The sequence below is a fragment of the Chelon labrosus genome, assembly GCF_963514085.1.
Source record: "Chelon labrosus genome assembly, chromosome: 16".
Lineage (NCBI taxonomy): Eukaryota > Metazoa > Chordata > Actinopteri > Mugiliformes > Mugilidae > Chelon > Chelon labrosus.
In genome coordinates this window covers 8237253-8264104 of record NC_140349.1, presented here as the reverse complement: position 1 = coordinate 8264104, position 26852 = coordinate 8237253, and the positions used below count along the sequence as shown (strand labels likewise).

Sequence of the window (26852 nt, the reverse complement as noted above, 5' to 3'; positions counted from 1 at the left end):
CGTGTTTCTTAACTCCAGCAATGTTTCTGTCTTCCCGGATGTCACAATATTGATGAAATGTTTTAACAAGCTAGAATTATTCTTAAACAATGAGGTAATGCTGACGTATACACTAATCAAGCATAACATTATGACCACCTTCCTAATACTGGGCCTCCAAAACAGTTGTGACTCATGAGAGAATGGACATGGGTCTTCTGAGGGTGTCCTGTGGCGGACGGCCTTTAGGTTCTATGGGTTGAGGGGAGGGGCCTCTGTGGATCATCCCACAAATATTTGATTAGTTTGGGATCTAGTGAATTTGGAGGCCAAGTCAACACCTTGTGCTGTTTTTCATGTTTTTTTTTTAGTTGTTCCTAAAGCTATTCCTATTGCTATGGGGTGGGGGTGCCTGGTCTGGTCTAGGTGGGTGCTACATGTCTAAACTCTGAATACTCTCAAGATGGTCGTTGTTACTTACTTTACTCCTGTCAGTGGTTTTAATGTTAGTTTGCCTGCACTTACCACCGGTTAGCATGAGGGCGCACTTGCACAGGCAGTTGTCATTGTCCATGTCCTTGGTGCTGAAGTCTGCTCCGTGGATCACTAGGCTGCTCTGTCTGCCTGCCGTCCCACTGTGGCTCTTCAGGAACAGCCTGAAAGACATCAGGAAGAGGAGGCAGTCAGGACACGAAAACACACGCACAGACAGACACGGGGGAGGAACGGGGGAGGGAAGGACGGCGATGTGAGCCGCAATAAAGGCAGCAAAGAGTCATAACACGCTGCAAGAAATGTCTCCTTAGAGTTATTTATTTTTTGCTGTGATTGAGTACACGTAGAACACCTGGAACAACATTAACAACAGGGTAGAGAGAATATAGAGTAATGAACGACTTGAATCGAGCGGAAGGGATGTCTGGGAATCACATTTCTGTCTGCGGGGTCAGAAAATGTTAATTTACACTGCAACAAGCGACTTCATCCAGACCTGTAACAGCTACTCACGGCAATAAGCAACCTGTTAAAGCTATCATCCGTATCTGGACAGGGAGGCTCACTCTCAGTGGATCTTGGGTGTCCGGGTACGCTTGACTTGTTTTTGTGATTTTGTCTTATACACTTTTTCATCTTGGCCGAAGTCCAGAAAAAAATGAAAGAAAGTCGAATCTGCAAGATGATACATTAAGAAAAAAGGATCCTAGACTGCTGCAGGCATGCAATAACTACAGAGTGCATAATGTGTAAAGTCCATATGTTCTACTTGAATAAATATGCTAGTCCTGTTCAAGTTAATCTAAGCATGCTGCACGGTTAGAGTAGCACAGATCCAGGTGCCAGATAGAAGCTGAACATGAGCGTTGGGTGTATCCGAAAACAGGGGGAATCCTCTCTTGAACAACCTCACTGGGAAGTGGGATGTAAAAGGATGAGGCGTTTAGGGTTCTTTGGTAGTAATAACAGAAAACTGCAAAAAAAAAAAAAAGTCTTTGCATGTTATTTCTTATGCAGCATCTCCTCAAATAAAGTCGAAAATCATACAAAGCAGCAAACTTTCAGTTCAGATTTGTTTTTTGTTTTTTTAATAAAGACTGAGTGTCTGTAGGTGGTGCTATTGCCTTTGTCTGTCTGCTTGTTCTTCTTCCGCAAAAAAAGACAATGCTGTTCATGAAATGTGAATCATTTTCAGTGGACTGTAAAATGGCCTCTGTTGAATTATCGACGGCTGAGCAGCATCAATTATCCACGTTATGTTTTATTGGGAGCTACCGAGCGTCAGCCCTGTAATCGGCCGTTCAGTTTAAGTGGTGGCGAGACAGTATTGAAATTAAACGGCATATCTAGTGAGACTGATAAGAGGAATGCCTTCACGCTCTCAATGCACAAAACGCAAATTCAAAACTAATATAATGCGCAGCTTGGAGGCTGATTTTTCCCGGGTGTGTCCCGCTGTGAACTCACTCCTGGTGAGAATGCGGATCTGACAGAGCATATGTCCTGCGCGCTGGCTTTTATTCTCTCCTAATGTCTTTGTTTCTCTCACGCTCTCTTCTCCCAGTAGTAGTGCTTGCACATCCAAAGAGCCAGGCTGCAGCACCAAGCCAGTGAGGTCTCTATTATTAAGTACGGGTCACTCTCAAACAAAACACATTCCTGAGTTCATTTCTGGACAACAGGGGACCATGGGCGTGTAGGGAAACCTTTTCCGATGAGAAAGTAACAAATGTGAAAACAACGTCTTAACATTTTCAGATGCTTAAAACTGTGTAAGCACCGCGCAGCCTCTGCCAATCTTATAGCTCTGAGGCATCAGGTTAAACATCTCAAAGACTCCCCAGGAAAGAAAGTCATTCAACGTGAAAGACTCCTGTATTTAGACAGCTGTGTAAATGGCTGATTCGTACAGCAGAGTGAAACGTATGACTGCGGGTCACCGTGGGGAATTCACTAAGCCACTAAACCAGAAAGCGTAATCCCACAATGCAAGGGTGAGTCATGTGTCTAATCAGTGGCACCAAAGGACCACTGGACATGGCGAGTTTAGATAAGGGCCTGTGAGTATATTACAAGAACTAGGATGTATTAATGTGCAGGGTTCCTGTATGTGTGTGAGCATTACGTCATCTCTGACACATTGTTGAGGATTATCTGGAGTCTACAGGGAAACAGATGTCTTTGGAGATACTGTCCAGTTCAGAGTAAACGCACATCCCCGAAACACTGCCTCACTTACGAGTGGCACGACTTCTATCAGCTAATTCCTCATTCTGAGGAATAAAACACGCAGCGTCAAGGATGGGGTCTGCTACCGCGCTGATAAAGAACAGACGACGCTGCGTATTTGCTCCGTACTTTCTAAAGCAGTTACGATCCCTGTCGCGCTGACGGACCGCCAAGGCGCATCATCAAGAGGGCTTTCCGGCGTGACACTTTGACAGGCCGCTTTAAATAGTCTGCGGCTGTGTTTACCGGCCACCCTGCGTATTTACCAGACCAACAATCCCCAGCCCAACTGACATCTGCAGTTTTTTCCTGTCAGGGTCCATTATGCACTCCGATGATAAGTGGGGTAATCCGAAGATGGGTCAAGTAATGAACTCAAGAGGAAGAGATGCTTTTCCAGACGTCTGTTTGGAATGAGAGCGAGAGAAAAAGGCCTCAACTTGAGTTATGACATCTATGATTCATGCTAATGAAACGTATCAGAGCAGAGACGTCGGTTCAGAAGGTTTAGAAACCAAAAAGTCAATGCATATTAAATCTCACTGTTGCCGTTTAAAGTCACTTATTTATGTGGTTGGTTAAGGCTCATGAGTGACAAACATATTAAACTTTAATGGGAATAATTTGGTTTTACTTAGTGACACCTCTGGGGAGAGAAACTGGTTTCATGTCGTCTCAGTTCGCTAATCTGTTTCTCATCTTTTAACATATTTAAAAAGTCAAAGTAGCAACAGTACATGTCCCATTCACCCCTGGTGGTTTAATAATGTCTGATAGATCACAATTCTTATCACTGATATCACTCCTATCAACTTTTAAGATTAGTACTGACCTAAAAAAAAACGTTCATTAACTTGAGCAAAAACATGCTAATGCTATCGAGCTTTCTTTAGCCTATTTTTCTAGCTTCAACTTTCCAACTGAAGCACTAACTTAACATCATGAGGAATCATTGCAAGTATTTAATGTTACGTAGGAAGAGACTGCAGAAATGTGATCGCTAACCAAGTGAGAAAACTGCTTGGTATAGACTTTACAAAGGTTTGATGTGGTCAGCAGCATACAATGGAAACGTCCAGAACATCTACAGCAGTGCTGACCAGCACATCTGAGGCATAATGTGGGTTTGTGTGATTTTATTTTAATTAAAAAAATATTTACACACTGGTAAAATTCTTCGGAAAGTTTGCAAACATTTTGGTACACAACCTGCACGGTTCACACGTACCTGCCGAAACATGATGTCAGTAACCCTGACCCAAACTTGGCGAATGTTACGGCTAAAACCACACGTTTGAGCAAAAGCAGACTTTTTTATGATTAACATGCGTGTGTTTGAAATTAATCACTCATCTGGTCAGTTTCCTTTCCTGCCACTCATCGTCATGTAAATACTGGAAACAATCACTAGTACAACTTACCACCTCAGCAGCGGATTGGTTGAAAAAGTATTTTATCCACTTTTGATTTCTTCACAGAAAAAGTAACTACAACTGTTCACAGAGAGAGATCTGATCTCTATCCTACATTTCTGTTACACCGTTTTTTGGAGAGATGCTAAACACGCATTCTTCTCACCCTTATTGTATCTGGGGTGGCTACATCAGAACTCGTGCAAATAAAAGTTTTTTGCATGACTAAAAACCTCTGAGGGCAAATGAGAATTGCCTCAAAGCCTTGATACAGATTCAGTTTCAGTCATAATGAGTCTATGCTCCAGAGTATTGCAGCTGCAAATTGTGTACGTGGGAAGCGAGTTGTAAGCGGGGTCAGGTGAGCTATCAAATGACGGCAATATGTTTATCTGAGACCATTTCCAAGTAAAACTAGGTTACACTGACTGACATTTTATCGGGGGGCAGGCTAAAACGTGGTCATTAAAGCTTTTAACACCGGTCTTACAAGCGCAATGAAAGCTTCGCACTTTCAGTAAGAAAACCGTTTTCATAACATGAATTAGCCTTCATATTAGCAGTAGTACGCTTAATATAAAGCAGAGAAGTGTTCAGAGGAGGACTTCTTGGATCGCTCTCCTTCTCCCCACATGGACAGATTTCTTGGATTACAGCTGAGCAAGCTGGGATGTGGTGTGGGAGTGGAGCCCCGCTAAGATGTTGCCTGTTTGTAGTCTTTCTTCTAGCTGACATGTTCTATTTCTCAAAACAATGTGTTACTATGAACAGAGGATATTGCTGTCGCACCGTGATTTTATAAAAAAAAATGAAAACTCCTCATGGGAGGCTTGCGTCAAATCCTGAAACACTGGACAAAGTTCAAGGGATTCTTTGAAGAAAATGCCAGAAATTAAAGTAAGAACACTTAGTGTGCATAACATCTTTAAATTGTATTTCAGTTAAAGTGGCTATGGCATTTTTTTTTTTAAAGAAAACATGCCATTTTTTTTGTTTGCAGTGTCCTACGAAACTTAGCATACTTGCTGTCCTCGATGTCCATATTTGAAAGACATAGCTAAGAGCTAAGTTTGTTGTTACGCACCTGGCAGTCATTAGCCTCCTGAACTGCAGTCTGATTGGCTCATTGCAGAGGTTAATCACCCTGACCAATAGTTGGCTTCCTACCGCATTGCCACAGAGGTGTCGGGCTGGCTGCTCTCTTGCCACTGGGTGTCACATACAGCTCCACTGAGACACGTGTACAGTAATGTATTTGTAAAGGCAAGCATAGGCTAGCAACGGTGTAAATAAATTGCCATACTGGTTATTTGCCATTGCTGTTTTCTACAGTCTTCTTTAAGCATTGTGCTCACTGAAAAGGACAATATACTTTACATACATACTACCACAGAAGTAGTAGTTTTTGAGCCCTTGAGATTTAGAAAGTATAGAACCTGAAGCTCAGAAGGATGGCTTTCAAGCACACATACTATACGGTTACTTAATGTATCTAAGATTATCTCAGTGTGAGTATTGGAAAAGAGAGAGGTCATCGTGTTTTGGAACCCAAATCTCTTTCCAAAATCCCCACATGAAAAACATCTAAATGAAATCTATCTGATTCCACAGGGACCACGGCCCATTTACCATATGGAGAAATCACTGGATGTAAAAAGTTGGCTTTTGGAACAAGGAAAGATATTGAATAAAGATGTAAGGGAGACTTTGAACGTGCATATTAAACATTTTTCACTGCAAAACCTCAACTTGTGTCCGTGCATACATCAACTCCGGCTAATGTTTCTATATTGGACGCTTTTAGGAATGATTTATTGTTCTTTTTTGGTGCACAAGGTAATTCACCGCATCTCTATGTGCACACTAGTATTTTAGGATGCATTAAAAACATTCAATGGGTCACATTCCACTTTCCTGAAGTAATTACCTGCACATAAAACTTAAATTCCTCATTTCTAGGGAAAAGTATGGCAATGATACAGACACAGAGCCAGACTACAACATATAAATTTCATAGCGAGTTAATGGCTAATTAATAATAGTCTACTTGGGCCTACTTGAATTTTGCTTTCATCAAATAATCTTTCATGAGCACTCAGTCTGTCTTTTGGGGCTCTTGCAGCAGCTAAGATCTTTATTTAGGAGAGCAATCACACAAAATTTTACTATAACCCTTCCTGACCTGGTCTGCCATTAAAAATTGTTTATGCACATTTATTCCAAGCTAGCATTTTAAGTGGGCCTCTAGTCCAGTTAGAGTAAGTAATCCAGTGGGAATCCAATGGCATTCAGTAAGTACACATGCACTTATTGTAGGCTGGTGCTGATTTTTGACAGAGTTGTATGAAGACATCTCATCAGATGCGACTTTACGCAGACGATACTGTGTTGTTCCTGTGATGCAATGCAATGCAACCTCTTGCATTGTGTTCATCATACCAGTTTTAGGTTTCTTGCTGGAGATACGATATCCGTCACGAAACTGTGTGGGTAGTTAAATTGATCTTTCTTGGTTAAAAGTTACAATAACAACTGGGAATTTCTTTCATTACAATGCAAAATAATGACTAAGCCACCTCATATCAAAACACTGCTCTCCTCTGTAATCATTTAGTTCGGTTTGTGGCTCCGACCTTTCTTCTTACATAATTTAGTTTTGTATAACATGCAATTTTTCTTATTCTGTACCACAAGCTTCCCTCTGACTCAGCACTGTGTTATTTTTGTTCACTCCAACTGTATTTTCTTTAATTAGCCCTCATAGTTGATTTTGCATGTCTTTGCTGTCTCGCCTTCTATGTCATACATGTTTTTTTTATTTCTCATTCAATTGATTTAGATCAATTAAAGCAGAGCCATTTCTGCACCAGAGACACTAAGAAACTTTGACAAATGACAGTGATTAACCAAATCTGTTGATCTGATGGCTGTAGCTGCAATAATATTTGCTAGCCATCAAATTATGTTTGATTTCTTTATTTTCGTTTCTGCAGCCCAAATTAGTTATGATGACAGGGTTTGTTTTTTTTTAGTTTATCAAGCTAGTAACCTTATGGCAATTATTGTGACCCTAGTTACTATGAAGCAACAACAAAATTAGCTTGTTTCAAAACATTATGAAGTTGTGGTTCAGTGGGAACTTTACAGGTCTAGTCATCTCAGATTTGTCCTGCACAGACATGTTCAGTCACCATTAGTACAACATTGCTGATTGTTGGCTTATAGCTCGTGGGGATTTCTTCTTCTTCTTCTTCTATCTGGCTGCTGTTGCACTGACGTAACTGTTAATGCACTGATACAGGCTGTAAATAAGTTGTCATCTTATCATTTGTGTATATCTCTTACGGCAGGGATGCATGTCTTAATATTCATGTCTTCATATAAACTGTGAATTTGAAGCTGTCGTGCGAGTCAAATGAATCAGTTGTTAATAATTTACTGCTTCAGCAGTTTTATTGTTGCGGGCAAAGCCGACAACAATTAGATGACTGAGTAAAGATAAATGGCAGGTCCAACAGAGCCCTAGTAATGAATGTGACATTTACTATGTGTACATGATTTCATCTATAAAAGCTTAGAACTATATATTTCACCAAGGAATAATTGCACACCTCCCTCCCTCTCCACCAGTTGAGTAATTTCCTCTTCCCAGTACGCTACATGAAACCGTGAAGCTGGCAGCGAGACAAACATTTCCTGGCTGGTAACGCTCAATATTGTTTATGATAAATGGCGAGTCGTGTGCATTGTTGGACTCTCAGGCTGTTACTTGGCCTGCTTTCCAAGTAGTGCTTGTCTGTTCGTGGCCCTGTTTTGCTTTTAGAGCGTGTGTGTGAGACAGAAAGTGCAAGAGAGAAACAGATTGACTATACAGTATGAGGTCTTTATAAATGTTTGTCTGACTTGCGCTGACGCAGACGGTGTTCCAGTAAACCGCTGCAGATGACAGAAAATATTCCAAAACCAACTAAGGAGGCAGGCCCTATCGCTTACAACTATCGCTTAAGTTTCAAAGCAATAAATGCAATCTGGAGAGCTCATTGCAGATCATTTGACATTTAAAAGCAGGTAGGAGCCAAAGGAGAAAGAACAGAGAATATGGCAGTGCAGGCTTGTTTGGGGGATTGGCCATCTGGTTTGTTTTGGCCCATGTTTCAGAGGAGCAATGTGTGGTTATCATACCACAACTATTTTTCAAGAACAAATCTATTTATAGAGATCAGCATGCTGGTTGGACTTCTAAACAGTGTGAGCCTGAATGCAAAACAGACTGGAACGGCTGGGGATGCCCTTTGCCTGCCTCAGCGGAGACAAAAACATTTGTTGTTGCACAAAAGCTCGAGTGTGGAAAGTTAAAAATGTGTGTCAAACACAGGAAAAGGTGATATAATGCCATTGTGTGTGCAATGTTTGTGCGTGTAAGAGGTTTGCCGAAAGTGTTGGGTCATTCTGGAGTTTTGAAAAGTTAAAGATGCTTTTTGCAAATACTCCAGCCTGCACTTCACATATCTGTGCACAGATGTCGACAAGCCTGAAGTCAGCGCCTGTGCTTTAAAACCACAACCAGAAATAAGGCTGAAGGTAACAAGAGATGGAGTTTCACTCATTCCCCACGCTGTGGCCTCACAAAACCTCAGCTTTACCTTAAACTCAAAACAAAAAAACAATTTGATCTCTTCCGCTTGTGTGAAATGCATTCCCTGATCCCTTTGAGAAAACCGCAGAGCCCACTCACGGTACATGCTGCTCAACACAGAAACTTCGTAAGGTGAAACCCTTGTCATCACAAGACAATCCTGGCAATTAGATATGGCAAAAACAGCCTACAAACCATGGTGTTGTTTGGAAACACTTGAAACCTGGATTCTTTTTGAGAGCTTTGGTGTGAGGAATGGAGGGACTGAGGTAAAGGCTTTTAAGACACAAGATCTTGCTTCGTCCTTCAAAGCTGAACAGAAGACATTTCGCAACTAAAGGGACCTCTTATCAGAAAGAACCAGCCATCCAGGGAGAACGGCAGAATTGGAGATGTCAGACCATCGCCTCTGAAGCCAGCAATTGCTTGGAACGCTGAGGAATTTGCAGTAGTTTTCCACATCTGAGAGGGCCAAGCATCTGCCATAGTTTGAGGCCCGTTATCATTAACCCCCTCAAAAGAAAACAGAAACCTTTGCCCCGTAACACACAAGGACAAAGCATCAATCAAAGTAAAGTTTGCAGCGAGGAGACGACAAGAATACATTCGGGTTGGAAGGAATTCGCTATGAGACAAACCTCACCACAGACTTATATAACAGGATAGACATGATTGAAGTGTCTGGAAAGCTCACAGTCACAACCGGTGGTTATAATCTTAACACTTCTGGACATTTTGACTTTCCATTAAAGAATTATTTCTTTGTGTAAATTCCTTCCTTATTCCTTCATTTCCGACATATGCTAAATATGTGGTTCCATCATTCTGTAATATCAAGGGAAGAAAAGGTCAATACAAGACCAAAGGCTACTTAAATGTTTTAGCCATGGTTCATTCATATCATTCATATAATTCATATGTACTTTTGTTTTAATCAATATGGTCTACAAAAGTTTTAATAGCTTGTATTACCCTCACACTGTGACAGACTGTGACCTAAAGCATATTTTGGCAGGGCAACTAAGATTGTGCTCTAAACACTGGCAAAGCCTCACTCCAGTACTAAAGCACTTGCGCTGAAGCTTCTGGTGCTTTTACTATACAAGCTGCGTCAACATTGTTTGACAGTATAGCACTACACTAGTGCCTCTGTAAAGTTAAGCCACGAGTATGATTCTGTGTTGGATTTAAACCAGAGTTATGTCATAGCTCTGTACGAAAACAGCTAAGGACCAAAACCAAGACGAGACCACAAGGTCTCAACTGAACCGCAAGACAAACAGGGTAACATTGACAGCAAACAAAGTGAAAGGCAGCCCTATATATATACACATGGACAGAGGCGCTAATGAGACACAGGTGAAAGGTGAAATGAGGGCGGAGCAAACAAGGAGAAACCAATCAAACAATCAAAGGAGGGAGGGGCACAGGTAGTGAAGCAAGGCAAGAAACACCAACGAAGAACTTAAAAAAAAACAACAACAACAGGAAAACCAAACAAGGTCACAGAAAATATTTAAAATTCAAAACCACGACAACGTGCACCCCCTCCCGACCGCTATGTAATCACTACAGCTGTGATTGGTCTGAAAGCCACACTGTCTACTTCATTGTCTTCTCACTTTTAAGCGTGGCAGTGATTTAAAGTAAAAGTCAAAATTCTTCGACGGTTCACCATCAACTCCAACTCCAACACCAGCAGCTCAGTTGATCTCAATTGTTTGAGGTGTGTGTAGGCTACAGCGAGCAACTGTGTGCAACCATGCCCTTAGCGAAATGCTAGTGGCGCCATGCTACATGCTAACAATGTTAACATACTGATGTTTAGCAAATCAGGTGTGGCCATTTAATCTGCTAGCATGCTACCTACAACTCAACATAGGGTATCGTTAGAGTAATTGGTACGGTATTTGTTTTGAAGGTACCTTTGGTCAAAAACCAAGCAACTATCCTGATGATGGCGAATGTTTGTATCAAATCTGGTGGTTGAAATATTTCCATCTAGACCAACATTGGTGGTTGGTTCAACTCCCATGTATAACACCATGCGGCTAGCATGACAATGGTTCTTTTGGTTAATTATTTGCAAATTTGTTCATTTTTCTTTCTAAAGTCTTCCTGAAACTTTCAGACATGTGGTGCAAATGGTCCAATCCATTGGTATTGGTGACTGTTTTTAGCCTGAAAATAACAAATTACCCCACACTGCTACCAGTAGCAATACGAGCAGTATTACCTGTAGTTTTGTTTCTCACTGCCGATTTGGAAGCGGTCATATAGTGAGAAAGCCTGGTGTCCGTCCCAGTCTGTCAGTTCCACGCGGAGGGCATACTGCCTCTGGCTGGTCAGCTGGTAGACATACTCATTTCCCAACCAATGCTCTGCAGACACGGTCCCAAAACCCTGCAGCGAAGGGAGAAAAATCAAAAAAATAAGGACCATGGGAATACTTGAGAAAATCATTTTTCTAAATCACAAACTTGACATTATTTATCACCCTCCCCTTTTCATAGTCTGATAAAATCTCAACACTAGAGGATTGTGGAATGGACGGGAAGGAATTTTCCAATTTATTTATTGATTTATTCGATGTTGATCAGAAATGAGATCAGAAGAGTTCCTGATAATAAATACTGAGCTTGTTTATCCACCAGTAAAAAGTAAAAAGTCTGATTTATTTACATACAGTCTATCATCCCAGTATTGTGTTTTATTTCTCTAAGCCTAAGCTAAACACATTAAGCATATTGTATTCTGACATCTTTTCAACCTTTTTTAAGCATGCTTTTGGCTCCATCCTCCACATGGACAGTCATACTTATCTATAAGCGTGTAAATTGGTACCAGCTGAAACATTTCTGTCTTCCATTCTAGTCACACATGTTTAACTCATTATTACTTAAAGACTTCTTTTCCAAACTATATACGCCATGCACAGACACTCCTTCAAACAAATGCAAAAGTTTGTATTTGATCAGGGTGGCTCCCGGTCACAGGCAAAGTGCTTCTGACAGCAGCGAGAGGAGTGCACGTAGGAGAAGGGGAATATAACGAAGCGGGATGACATTACGGGTCTGACAGAATAGTCTGGAGCGCTCCATTAAATATTGGACAACGGGGGTGGAGCGGGCGAGGGAAGCAAAGTCAGGGAGAACGTCTGTGTTTGTGCTAAGCGTGTGTGGTGATGAGGAATGGGAAGGAGGGAAAGTAAATATGGGGCATTCCTCTGGCCTTAGGCATGTCCTGCCGAGTGGGTGGAAGAGAAAAAGGGTCTGGGGCCCATTACCACTTTCTCTCGCTTTCCCCCCCGTTTTCTTTCTTTAAAATTGATCTCACTCCTGATGAGATGATCCCCTCTGACTGGCTTCTCGGCTCGGTCCAAAGCCTCCTACTGTGACTGCGGTTTATCTCAAGAGCCCTGGCTGGAGAAAAGGCTTGGAGTTGAACCCTTTTGACAGTTTTCTTTTGTCTAGTTCCGGTCCTTTGCGATTATTCACACGCAAACCCAATTTGCATCACTCAGACGAGCCCAGCAAAGATGAGGAGATAGTTGGTCATATTGTTGGACGGAGCGCTTGATTTGTAGGTCAGTTACACTTATTGAAATCGTGCAAAATGTTCTCATAAAAAGGAAATTAACGTTGAAATTGAACACTGTACATACTTTACAAAGATTGACAGGAGATACAGTTGACTGGAGTCCCAGTCAGACGTACCTCAGAGCCATCGGTTAAAAGGAACTTCACTGACACCACCTACAGTATGAAGTGGGTAAATGCTACTTAATTCTCTGTGTTAAATACATAACACTTTGTACCGTTACCCAACTGAATATTCAGTGGCTAACAGTGGAAACAATTTTTTTTGTAACTTTTTGCTATTTCAAAACTGTGTAGTTGACGATTTCAACAGCTTATTGTTGCTTTTAGCTAACTTTTAGCTTTTAGCCATCTCTCAAGACTGAAACATTTTGTCAATACTTTTTGCTATTGTTTTTTTTCCATTGTTTGTAACTGGCTATTTCAATAATTTTTATAACCCTCAACTAAACAATTATACGATTTAATAACCGAGTCAAGAGCTTTGTTACTATTAGCTATTTCAACAGTTTTTTAGCTAGGTCGCAAACTTTTAGCTATTACTATTTAAACATTTTGTCATTACTTTTAGTTATTGTTTTTTCCACTGTATTTAGCTATTCATTTCAATAGTTTTTTATACTATTTTAGCTCAATATTTTAACAATATATTAACCGAGTCAAGATATTTGCTGTTGTTAGCTATTTCAACAATTTTTTGCTAACAATTTTAACAGTTTTTAGTTGTTTTTAGCAAACTATGTCAACACTTTTTAGATATTTGGACATTCTTCCATTACTTTTAGCTTGTTTTTGTTGCTATTAGCCAAATGATTCAACAATTCGCTAAATGCTTCAAGGTATTTTTTTGTTGTTTTTGCTGTTAGCTAACAACCTGCTAACTTTTTGTTACCTTTATCTCACTGCTTCAACAGTTTAGCTAACTGACATTTATGTTGCTGCTATTTCTTATTACATGTATTTATTTTAAGAAAAGTTATTTAAACAGTTTTTATTGCTCTTAGCTATCTTTGACTTTTCTTTTTGTCCATAGCTTTATTCATTACGTGTAGCGTTTTGTTATTGCTGCATTATTTGTAGTTTACTTTTAGCCTACTATTAAAAACAGTATTTGCTTTATTTAAAGCGGTAATAACTAATTTTTAAAACTATATCCATTAGCTCATTTGCTGACATTAACCACTCTCAGCTGTGTAACGGTAATGTCTTACAACTGATTGAGGTTGATGGGCACTTGAGTGGTTATTGTAATGATGTGTGGGGACCTGGTAATGCAATTACAAACCTGGTCTTGAATCCACATTTTAATATAGTGCATTATATCCCTGTTGTCCCATAAAGAAACAGTGCCTCAGCTTTGACTGAATGATTTACAAATCCTGAATGTATATTAAATCTGTGAGCATAAGTCCCAAGGGACCAAGAATGAAAATGAATAACGCAATAAAACACCATGAATCTCCTCTAGTCTTTTCAAGGAGACTATCAGCAAAGCTAAGCTGCTAGTTAGCACTGTAACTGTCTGCCAAAGTCTGTGAGTGTACCCTTGTGTACTGAGCACTCCGTGATCTCTGTCTGTACACCTGTTTAAAGCTGGAGGGTTTCCACGTCTGGCTCGTTGGTGTTTACTCTTCAGACCTCACATCATCCTTATTGTGCTCGTGTCCTGTTTTCTCTTCTGTGTTTGTTGTCCCCGACCAATACCCCACCCACATATCACAACAGTAATGAAAAAATAATAAGAAAAACTAAAGAAACTGGACTGAAAACAAAAATTATATCCTGTTCCCAAGTTCTGACATGTTGTTTGCGTTGATCTTTGTCCAAAATCTTGCAGCCGAAATGAAGATTTCTCATTAAAATATCTTTACAATTAACGTGAAAGTGTATTAAATGACCATCCGAGGTTTCACTCCCAGCTATGGGCTTCCCTTTGGTTCTCGGAGGGAGTTCTTTGGCCTCGCAATGTCCCACAAAGTCAGACTGACAAATTGCTCTATACATCAGGAGTGGTGCAGAGAACTCAACTGGACATAGCATGCAGGTTAAAAGGGAAAGAACTTAAACTAACAGCTAGTGGAGGGTACACAGAGGCAGGTCTTACAGTAAACATCAGCAATTCAACTGCCAGCCATAATAAATCCAATTTACCATCTAAACACTGTCTAAGCTGGAAATGTTAACACCCGTAAAGCAAATATGCATAGATTTCTCCTTGATGACAAACACATGAAACACCTGGCACTGCATTACTAAGACTAAACAAATGCGTTGTTTTCAGATTTAGGTAGTAATTTCCTGTTCGAAGGAGAGCAAGAATAACAGCGTGTCCCTGAAGCCTCAGCAGAGGAGCGGGGCAGGTCTCAGACACCCTAGACAATATCGCTAATATGAAAATGAAGGGGGAGCTAACACTGCGGAGGAATGACATCTGGAAGAAGCTTTCCAAATGGTCTAGTCGAGGCCAAAATGTGCGTAGTATTTGTCATAATCCCACTCTGGAAGTGTATTTTTGAAACAGGATGTTTTGCTCATCTCACGAGTTTGCGTAATTTATGCTTAATGGATATGGACGAGGGTGCTCTCTTCATATCTGCGTGTATTCACTCATTGTCTTGTGTTTAAAGAAGCAACGTTATTATCTTGTTTTTAATGGATATGGATGAGTGTCTGGATGAGTAGCTGTCTGCGTGCACATGTTTTTCTTGTCTCACCGTCTTGTACTCCTTCCACGTTCTTTGGAAGTCCACACTGCCGTCTTCTCTGCGCTGGATGACTGTCCATCCACCGCCGGCTGTTTCCATGTTGCAATACACCTACGCAATTCGAAAGAGAAAGAAAAGGGAGGGTGTGAAAAACACATTCGGGAAGACAATGCAACTCTGATAGCACGTCAGTGAAATAGAAATTCAGTGAATTCAATATTCTCAGTGGCATTAACAAACAATGAAGACTCTTTTGGACAATCATTTTGTTCCAGACACTCCTTTTTCCCAGCTTTCATGATGATTCATCTTTGGGAATGCAACGTATCTGTGTCCTCCTCAGACCTAATCAGCATCTCCTTATCCTTCACCAACTCCCTGGAGATGTTCCTCATCAGCGGGCCTTGTTTCTACGGGATCAAAGTGGAGGTCCGGACTGGACACATACCAGCAGACACCTGGGTGTAATGTGGCCCTTAACCTTGGACCTCAGTGTGTGTAAGCTGATAACGCAGGGCTGGTGCTCTATCTGCAGCGCGGCTCTTTGTTTTGAGGAGGAGACCCCAGGGTGGAGCGGAGAAGGTCTCTCACCTCAGCCAGCCCACACAGCTGAACACACATGACCACAGCCTGGGTATAATTAAGGAAGTAGCTCTGACAGAACCCTTCGCCCCAACGCTAGCTCATCATCCATGCCGTTAACTCACAAAAAAACATGCATGTATAGACACGAAAACACTACTGGCCTTTACACCAATTTTCCATCATTAGCCTAGCGTAAAAGTGTGTTTTTGCAATGTGTGTACTCAAACCTTAAATGCACAAATTGGTAAGGTGGATAAAAAAAAAAAAAAAAAAGGCAGCTAAAAGTGCACTCATTGACTCAACAAATAACATGAACAAAAACAGATTTTGGGGGAAATAGTGTCGATGTGAACAAGCTAGGATAAACTTGTCACTTGTCTAGGTTAGCTAGCTAGCCTTTGGGTCTACCTTGTACCTCCAAAACAGTTGTGACTCATTAGAGAATGGACATGGGTCTCCTGAGGATGTCCAGTGTGTCTGGCAACAGAATGTTGTTAGTGGGGGGCCTTTGGGTCCTATGGGTTGAGGGGAAGGGTTTGCGATCTAGTGAACTTGGAGGCCAGGTCAACACCTTGTGCTGTTCTTGCATCCTGCTGGGGATGGTTGCTACCATCAAGGAGTGTCATTGCTATGGGATGGCCGTGTCTGGTCTGGTCTGGGGGGGGGGGGGTACATGTCTAAGTAACATCCGTATGAATGCCAGGTCCAAACGTTTCCCAGCAGAGCATTGCATTGTCACAAGATGATCAATGTTATTTACTTCTCCTGTCAGTAGTTTCAATGTTTTGATTATAAGTGTATAATGGTGTTGGGTCATTGGGGAGCAACTGTGGCTTAATTTTAAAGTGTTTCCCGCAATGCCGACACCAGTTGGCTTCCATCTGATTCACCATGTGGTACTGTGGCTGAATAAATTGGTCTCAGACCCGGAATGGTTCATCTTAGCTAATCAATGCACAAGAAAAAACAAGGAAGTGAACAAAATACACTACTATTTTTAGAACAACATCATTAACATCCGTTTCCCTTTTTAGATGACGAGCACTAGGCAACATCACCGTCTGCCTTCATTCTTTGATGTCGGTTTGGCCTGCTTGTACCTTTAGTCTACTAAAATTTGTAGGCTGTTGACGGTGCACCATGAAAGCTGGCAGCATGGTTCGCAGCAAAACTGTCTCACGGACATCAATCAGATGACCACACAGAGGCTTGACTTTAAACGTTTTCTGTGATTAGCCCAGCGCCAACGTGCCACATTCCTGGGGACAGAAATCCACAAGCCAACCTCCTAAATCATTAAATCATCACTCCAGTCACTCATGGAGTTTGGTGCAAACGTTAACACACACACTTGCACCATTGTCACTATCCTCCGAGTCCTGTTTCACACTTCACCTCCCGGCTAAATTCTTGCACTCTCCAAGCTGCCAAGTGTATTTTTAGGCTTCAATATTTCTACAGCAGCTCTAGCACTCATCGTTCACACTCATCAGTGCTCTGTGGCGGCTCAGGGATGTTAACTCACATGCAAAAAGTTGAATGTTGTTCCAACTCAAAGAAACCAAGTGAAAGCCTGTAAATCCACTATGAAAGCACGTCTTAGGAGTGACGAAAAGTGAGATATTTTCACAATACAATGGACAGCTGGCTTCCTACCTTTTTGGTCTCCTGTGAATTTAACTGGATGTTGTACATGCCGTTCTTATGGAAGCCAGCCTGGAAAAGATCGGCACAGTCGCGGAACATCTTCTCTTCATCCTCGACCTTTGTACTGTTGGGAACAACTGTGGACACACAAGAAAATATAGAAATAGCGTTACACTTTTTTTTTGTTTATTTATGATATTCTAGAAACTGATTTCCAAAACTACCATCTATAGCAGCTGTTGATTTTAAGGACTGGTTTAACATTTTAGGAATCAATCTTATTTATGCCTTTTCTTGACACCAGTCTCTTTGTAGCTTGTCGCTAGCGATAGTAGTGGTGGTAGGAACCAAAGCTGTGGATGAGGTTTCCTTGCAGTCAATGTTTGGAGAGCTTTGTGTTTGCACCATATGTCAATCACCTGTATCAATCATTCCCATAGGTCGCCATAGGTTGTCGCCTCAATCACATTATTGTAGCAAATTGCCGCAAGTTGCCAAATTGGATTGTCTCTTCCTGTGTCTATACCCCTTAATCCATACACAAACAGTGTGCAGTTACTTTTTGAGAGTCTCTGCTATATGTTGTGAAATCTCATGGTGTTAATGAGTTGGGGAAGCCATTTTTTAACTTGGGAGAGAGCTGGAGAAACCACTTGCAACCAGGGTTTACGCTAAGCTAGACTAATCACCCTCCTGACTCTAGCCCCAATCAAGTGCACAAACTTCTCATCTAACTCTGTGCAAGAAAATCCAATAAAAAAAAAAAATCAAATAAACATAAACCTTTTACTTAAATATGCCGTTAAATCTCACATCAGTAGAATTCCTAAATGATCCAATGGCGGTCTTTTTAAATCATATTAATGACATACATTGTTTGTATGCAGTGGGGTCCCACAGTCAGAATCTTTTTAAATACTGGCTTCAGCACTGTCATGTTTGTCAAGTGACAATTTCCACATATACCACCTGTCTTTTGGAAACATAATGAATATGGCCTTTTTGTGATAAAAGAAGTGGTCAATGCTTGATGTTGCACATTACACCCGATACAGACACACAAAAATAGCACTGCACATAGAGCCCAACCCTATCAAAACTATTATTAAACAAACAAGAAACAAATCAGTTTCGTCATATTTCACAGCTGCACATCTCAGAGAAGAACATGTAAGGATGTGTGAGTTTAGCACCACATCAAAATTTACCGTGACAAACCTATTAGCAAGAGACCCGAATGATTTCACACTCTGAGGAAAAAAAAAAAAAACGGCCTCCGACTCTGACAGACCAGCTGCATCCATTTCCATCTGCAGATAATTATGGCGCCACTATTTTGAAACCAAGCAAGGGGCTAAGGACAAAATACTACAAGCTATAAATTTCAAGTTCCTGTTATAACAAGTGGTTTATATTTACCTTCCAAGCCCTTGTTATATTGATGGAAATTCCTTCCGATTTTCTTCTTCTTTTTTTTTTCTTTCTCCCTTTCTGCTCTCACAGGGGTTCATCTCAGTTTTCAGACCCGTGTTTTTGTTGTTGGAGTTGTTGAGTCAAAGAAGATGTCAGTGAAAAGTGAAATGTGTCAGCGATCCTTAGCCTTTGCTTCCAACCCTCCCACTCCCTCCTGAACGCGGGGCTTCAACGGTGAAAGCGGGCTGCTTATTTGGGTGCACTGTCGGAGCATTTTGATAAAGTATTGAGTGTCAGTGACAAGAATCCCCTGCTGGGACAGGTTGACAGAGCGGACCTTCGCTCTCCAGACTCTAATACAACAAAGGGCGGTGCAGTCGGGCGGTAATTTACCCCAAGCCGGCAGACGACGGGGCACATTTTTGAGGCCAGTAAGATCACTGCCAGAGGGGGAACTTTCTGGTATTCAATCTATAACAGCGTGGACACTAATTTCACAATTGCCTCTGAGATCTCCCTTCTTGGAAGGAGATGTTCTGCTGAGTGACAGGATGCTCCAGTGCGCTAGAGCGGCTCCCTTGAACAGCTTGCTGCCCAGCTTCGCAAATATTATTTATGTCGCAATATTTATTTACAGATTTTTTTTTTTTTTTTTTTGTGGTTCAGCGGGGACTCGTATTCAGCAGGGGGTTCATGTGAAAAGACCAGCAGGGCTCGGGTGTTTGCATAAATCAGGACCCTTGCCAAATGAGCCCAAATACTAGAACTAAGGAGGTTGAATAATGGAGCTAAATGGACTGCCGTGGACATCAGTGCTCCCATGTGACCATAATCAGTCCACTGAGTGCCACTGAGAGTTGAAGTGATTCCATAAAAGACCAGCTGAGTATCTGCAGGACACTTGTACTATACCAAGAATGGAAAGTTCATCCACATCATACGTTTATGCTAATGATGTGAAGTGCTTGCCCTCATGTCTTGGCTTTACACATTTTTTGTTCTCACAGCTCTACATGTTAAAAACAGTAACAATACTCATGCAAGTCTGTCCTTATTTGGATCTTTTCTCACTAATTAAGTGTAATCTGACACACGGACATAATTAAGTACCAAAATCATATTGAATAAGTATCCTTTCCTTTGATACGTGTTTGCACATTTATTTGTTGCATGTATTTTGGGTTGATTAGGCCCCTCTGGGACCTCTTATCAACAAACTCCAGATATCGCGATCGATTTATTTAGGATTTGCGAGGCGAAACGCTGCGTAAAAAGCACTGAAAAATGATTGTATTTGACTGGTTTTGCAGCTGGGAACTGTAACTGTGAGCATTTCTCATAAAATGATCAAAAGTTATTAAGTATCGAGTCGATAAAATCAAATGGTGTTAAAGGTTAGGAAGCGATAGGTTTCTCCACTACCCAGAACAGAAGATTGAGCTTAAAGTGTGAGAGGGGTGGTCGATATTGTCAAAAAAGAAAATGCCGGCTAATGTGTCACATATACATCTAATATGTGGACGTTGAACCTTTCTGTAAGAACTCCCTTGGTAATGTTTGTCACAGATTTGAAGTATTCTTAATAATGAACAAATCTGCCAGCGGATTTTCACCTCAGACGTTTAGGTTTATGCGTGGTTAGGTAAAGATTACATCTTGCTTAACCGCTGAGAAAGTCAGTACTGACTTGAAACACAACACGATATGTGCTATTTTGTTTTAATCTCTAACTACAACCAAAGTTTTTAATCTAATGTGAATCACTTTAAAACACTTGTGAATCAAACCCATGCCTCTGATGGCCGAACCACTTTCCAGATTGGAACGATCACCCATGCAGCAGTTATGTGTCTTTGAATATGTATTTAGCAAAAAAAAACTTGTAGGGTCGTATGTTGAGCAATGCTGGTGCAATAAGGGCAAAGAAATTTGACTGAAATACATTTTGTTTTGTTTCATTTTGTCTTTACAGCCTGTCCATGTGGACTAATGATCAACTTTGCATGCTTAGGACAACTTTCCTAATGCAATTGTTACCTCACCAACTTAAATGGCAGCATAAAACATAATATTCTCCTTTACATTTTTATATATGCTGCACACAAATTGAATAGTTTATGTGAAATGTGAGGTGAGATACCTGCAGACAAGTCATTCAGGTGGCAAAAACACACTTTACAACTGTAGGTGTCCAGTGCATTCCCCCTGTCAGTGAAGCATAAAAATAATCAGCACTTTTGCGTCTGGGTCGTGTCGTGTTGGGGCATTACTCACCGCAAACGCCGTTTTTGAGGCTTTCCGTAGAACCTTAAAATAATTAGACTGTCTTCGACTCTGACTAAGCGGCTGTAAAAAGTGACGAATGTTGTTCATTTAGCGGGATAATAGGACGCCGTAAAACAAAATCATATTTAGCAGCCAGAAATTTTACACGCTGAGGTCAATTACAGTGTCTACTGCAACATGCTGAACTATAATGAGGTTTGGGTAATGATCACAACCCAAACAAGAGTTACAGTGTAGCATCTGGCCACATCAGAAATATCTCGCCAGCTCTCACTTTGCAATATTTGAAACACGCATGGAAACCTTAATGTTAAGGAAAAGCCCTCCACAGACAGCCGGGAGGGGGGGGTGAGGAGGTTCATCTATGGAGATTTAGTGTTAAAACTCCCTTTTCTAAGTATCCGTCACCTTCCCAGAAGTCAAACTTGATTTGAATCCGTCCTTTAAAAGGAAATGCTCGGGCTCAGTTTTCAAAACAGAACCTAATGCAAGCAGACGCCATTCGATGGCACGAAACGCTAACCCTCGTCTCAAATGAAAACACTAATCTGTCTCTCAAACAAACAAAAGCCCTCTCTTGTACATTGAAAAAAAAAAACAGAGAGAGAGAGCTCTGCTGCCCTTGTGCTTTAACTGCAGTTGAAAAACAGGCGCAGTGCGTCAGATGACCAGTGAGATGTACCTACTTTTTCCCCCTCCTTTGGACAGGGCCTCCCCCAGGAGCTATTACAGTTTGACTTATCCGGGCTGGGGTGAGGAAAGGGGAGACCTCTGACCTGCACGCCCGCCCCAACCTTCAACATCACCCTGGAAGAGGAAAGGACCAACCACAGAGCAGCGGCGGCCACGTTCCGTTTCTATCTACTCTCGTTAACGCAGCTACCAATCACGGGTAGGGGGGGATGGGCCTCTACTCCCCTTACTGACACTAAAAGTGTCAACAAAAAGTGTAATTCACAATGGATTTAACCTAACTTGATTGCAAAACCAGAACCTAGAGCGTTGCATTAAGACACACTTAAACATCTGCATGAAGAATGAGCAGATGATTACTGGTCAGGGCGAAATGTTCTCCAAAGACTTCTGGTAATTAAATGTAACATGCACAAATCCAGACTAAACAAATGTGCGAGCAGAGCCCACCCGTGACCTTTATTGCATGGAACATTAAAATTACGAAAGGCAAGCAGCATGATAAATACAAAGCATGTGTTAATCATGTGCAGCCGTTATCCACTCATGACTCCTACATCCTCTCGTGCCCTTGTGTGTTTCCTGTCTGATGGGAAACCCCAAAAAGCGCTGTGGGGTCTCGGGGGCGTCTCTGCAGGAAATCCACAAATGGAAATGAGGCTGCACCCGACACAGAAGTTCACGTCAAATCTCCTGTGACCAGCGACATCGCAAGGCAATTGCTGGGATCAAGTCGCGTCGGGGAAAGGGGTAGATGAGTTGACTGAGTTTGACCGAACTAGAGACGCTGCGCTGCTGCCGGGTCAAACCCAGGGCCAAAAGGGAAATCCCTGGTCGCGTATTAACAGGAAGAGACCCAGAGGAATGAAATAAGCCTATTACCTCACAGCAAGAGTCGTGTCGGACATTTCAGTGAAGCTGTGCACACACAGACTTTATAAAATTAAACCGTGGAAAGTGATTGTTGCGGAAAAGAACATCACGCTGCTTTACGAGAGCCACCAGGCCTCTTTAACGGGGGGCACATCGGGTTACAATAAGAACCGTGTTTCGTTTTTCATGCTGCTCTCAATGATGCAGAGTTTAATAGCCGGCGCTTCCTTGTGTCTTCCAGCATGGGGTGAAGTTTGCAGAACCGGTCTCATCATAATTTCGCAAAGATGGTCAAATCAAAGATGTTGCAGCTCAAACATCTGACCAGAGGAAGCGAGCGATTCAAAACAACACGCTGCCTCTCGTTTCAAAGCTCTCCAACTTTGCTTTTGCACATCATGGTCTTGCAAAGGGCAACGCGCGTTTTCATGGGTTAGGGTCAGTGTCAGTGTCGGTGCACAAAACGAGGAGCAGTCAAGACAGATGACTGACAAGTTTTCTCCACACTCAGTTCAAAATAAAAACATTTCTCCTCCTGGATGGACCGAGCCGGTGAACGCTGGATGGTCTGGATTTTGGAAGGGTTTCAAAGTGAAAGTTAAGTCAGCGACCATGTTGCTCTCTGAGGCTGTATTTAGAGACAAACAGCTAACGCAATAAAGTTTAGTGTGCTATTTTGAGTGCACACAGGCACGTTTGGCAGCATGCACTGCACACTGAGTACCTGAATAAAGCACTCCAATTGGTTGAAAGGTTGAGTGTGAAACAAGGGACACTCTCAGAGGTCGGCATGCTGGCCGAGTAGCAACCTCAAGCCTATTTACAAACTGAAAATGAAAGCAGGGGAAGCTGCAACTGTTGCGGATGGAACAGTCAAGACTTTGCCCTGCTAAGTTTGGGGTACAGAAAAAGTTTGTACTAAGCCATCTGCATCTGCGCACACAGCTTGGTTAGATTAGAAACTATACTATGCTATCCAAACTCATGCACTATGCAAGTGGTACGCCCTCTTAGCCCTCTTAAGTTATTAAAATACCTCCCAGGAGTGAATGGAGGCGCTAGATAGAAAAGACAAAATTCATTGTGATTCATCATCTGGGAACCATGAAAGTCTTGGATGGCGATCATTTACCATAGTGGTGCTAAAGGTTATTTCACGGCAATCCATCCAATAGTTGTCAAGACAATTTCACTGAAAAACAACAAATTGAGTGGTGCAAGATGTATTTTCATGGCGAGCCGTCCATTAGTTGTTGGAGAGACAGATCAACGGAGTCATGTTGCTTGCATGGCTTAAATCATAACAGCTATTTTGGCAATGTTAGATTACACTTAAATCGTCCACTGTACATTGAATGCATGAATGCTGGTTCGGTTCTTGGCAATTTAGAACACAACCTTGCTCGCTGTTGTCATCAGCGTAACCACTTCACATATTTCACTGACTGATTCATCTTTGAACTGCCGCTCAACCAGTTCTCAGTGGCTTTTTAGGCTATACGAATCCCCATTTTAGTTAAACATTTACTGCTACCTCTAATGGGTTATGACAGTCTCCATCTCCCGCCTTAGCACCACACTATTACCAGATATGTGCTGCCAGGATGGATAGTGAGTACAACAATATTTACGCCCCGGATGAGTGAAAAACTACAAAACTTTTCTCCGAGCGTGAATTCCAGATGACTTACCTCCATCTTTAGAGCAGAGGTTGAGCAGATTGTGGACGGTGTCCATCATCTCCTGCTGCTGTCTCTGCAGGGCCGTGCTGTTTCCCGTGGCCCGGCTCAGCTGGGTCTCCAGCTCCCTGATAACCCCGCTCTGCTTCCCCACCAAGGCCTGGAGACTTCCCTTCTCCTGCTTCAGCGTCTCCAGCTCTTCGCGGTGTCGCATCTCCATCTCGGACATCTTCTGCTCCAGGAGGCTGTGGGGGGTGGGAGAGAGGCAGAAGGTCAGGAAAAGCTTGTTGTGGGAGATGGAGAAGATGGTAATTATTTCCTTCAGGGAATCCAAATCCTCTGGAAGGAGAATTGTTTTCACAAGATTTAAATGGACTGGAGATTGTTTTGCAGTCTTTGTTATAATATTACCAGCGATTTACTTGTTATGTAATGTGTATCTGTCTCATTTTTCACAATCACGGGTTAAGGTGATTAAAATTCCTCCACGAGTTTTAGATTCTGCAGCTTCCCTGTGATGGACACCTTGAGTAATTGCAAAGTGTGATAATACCCCATCCACATCATAGCTATTTCTACGGACTGATTCTGGAACACAAATTCAGGAATTTTTCCATTTGCCTGAAGGAGAAATAATGATGCCTGCAGGTTTAGTTGCCATGAGTTCCTCACACAATACAGTATAAACATGATTCGTCATGCACAATGCAAAGTCCTCTGAGGTAAAGGATTGCGCTCTTACAGTATCTGAGCTTTGACCTAATACCTGGACGATGATATAAGCAGACATCAAGTTCATTCACCAATCATGTCATTCACGGGTATAAGTTAAAGGAAAAAGAAAATATGACACACGCAGGATGGAATAATGTCATAATGGGTCAAGCTCGGGAAAATTGCTCTCAGAAATCTACAACCATAAGCTTTAAGAATGACTTTACCCTTTTGTTTTTTTTTTTATCAGAATGACTGCAAGAGAAAGAATGGATACTGCAATGAGAGATGAGGACCGAAACCTTTTAAACACTACATCATCTAAGACAGTCCCATTAGACCAATCACTGTAAAGGAACAGATTTGGAGACTTGCAAAATGTATCCAAGAGCCACATTTTAATTGCTGGATTTTGCAACGAGTCCAGAGTGGCCCAAGATGGAACGCATGGCCTCTTGCATTTGAAAGTGATTTACCGAACATCAAGAGAATATGAGTTTCCTAGGATGCCGTTGTTTATACAAGTGAGAATTGTTTGGGAAAATAGACAAGCTACAGTACGTGGTAGACAGCGAGATGGTAGCAAGGTTTTGATTTTGTTTATCCAGCCCTGCAGAGAACAGCAGCACTCAGTGATTATTTGTATTATTTTACTTTATTTTTTTTATTTTTTTCCACTGGCTGACTTTTTGGCCGTGGAACGTATCGTCTTTACTTGGCCGGGTTTATCTTCGGCTGCCAGTCTGTGTGGTGTGTTTACCTGTTCTTGTCATGTAGCTTGCTGATCTCGTTGGTCTGGACCATGAGTTCTTTCTCCAGCTTGTTAGTGGAAAGAGAATTTTCCAGCAGCTGGATCTCGAGCCGGGATGTTTGATTCAGAACCTGCCACAACAAGAAACACACGGGGAGACAGACACGGGGAATTAAAAAAAAATTATACGGGTGATGTTACACTTTGGGGGCTTCTGTAATCCTATCTAATGTCATGCACATGTGCACGAAACGCTGAAGAGGATCCAAAAACACAGGGATGCGTTTAAGGCTCTTGAAACAAAGCAGGGAAAAACGCTTTGCACATTAGAGCCACACAAAACTTTTGTCTCTCTCAACACGTGGTAATACTCATAAGACATTAATCTATTGTATGATTATGTTTTTATAATCTCGGCAAACAGTTATCTTTTAAGAGCTCAAACAAATTAGCCACCTTTAACTTCACAACATTCCATCACCTCCTCCTCAAACCCCTACATACGACACATAAGCCAAATGAAACTGATCATTTTTAAAGCCCCACTCTTGTCTTAGGCCACTTCTGCGTAACCCCTTTTGAACTTGGCCTAAACAGACCACAGGACAGACAAGACAACTAAATAAGTTGTATTTAATAAATACCCACTTACTTCAAATCATCAGCCTGAGTTTGTGTTACCTGTGTCTCGACGTCAGTCAGCTTGCGCGTCTGCTCAGCCGTCTGAGAGAGGAGGTTGGTTCCCATTTCCAGCATGGCGGCAGTGTGGTTGTGGACGGCGTTCTGCTGCAGCTGAGCCATCTCGGTCTTCATACTCTCTTTGATGTAGTTCTCGATCTGCACCAGAGGAAGGTTGCAGAAAATTGATTTGTGTTCACGGGGAAAACGGGAAACGGTGGACAAGACTGGAGATAATGCCAAAGATACAGAATCAAAACAGAGCGTAGTTGCTTTAAATGGATGCTACACGTTTTTCTGTTGGTCTGTGCCTTGTTTATGCCAAGGTAGAAATGTAATATCAGTGAAGCCTTTCAAATAAAGTTGCTCAGTTTGCCTTTGGATTAAACTCTACACCGCCTGATGCAAAGAAGCTGTTGTCCCTTCTTGTTCTCGTGCACGGTATAAGACAACAAATAATCTATACAAGATGCAAGAT

The 26852-nt window shown here is 41.8% G+C and overlaps 1 protein-coding gene across 1 annotated transcript in view; it reads right to left on the bottom strand.

Moving 5' to 3' along the window:
- Positions 1–26637, bottom strand: part of angpt1 (angiopoietin 1) — a 31706-nt gene extending 5069 nt beyond the window's left edge. Inside the window, exons 1-7 of the mRNA XM_084562903.1 lie at positions 26378–26637; positions 25706–25827; positions 24244–24476; positions 17297–17424; positions 15065–15166; positions 10988–11154; positions 505–635 (exon numbers count right to left, since the gene is read on the bottom strand). Coding sequence (XP_084419029.1) covers positions 505–635; positions 10988–11154; positions 15065–15166; positions 17297–17424; positions 24244–24476; positions 25706–25827; positions 26378–26509 — 1015 coding nt within the window. The 5' untranslated portion in view covers positions 26510–26637. The remainder of the gene's footprint in view (positions 1–504; positions 636–10987; positions 11155–15064; positions 15167–17296; positions 17425–24243; positions 24477–25705; positions 25828–26377) is intronic.
- Positions 26638–26852: the final 215 nt, after the last annotated feature.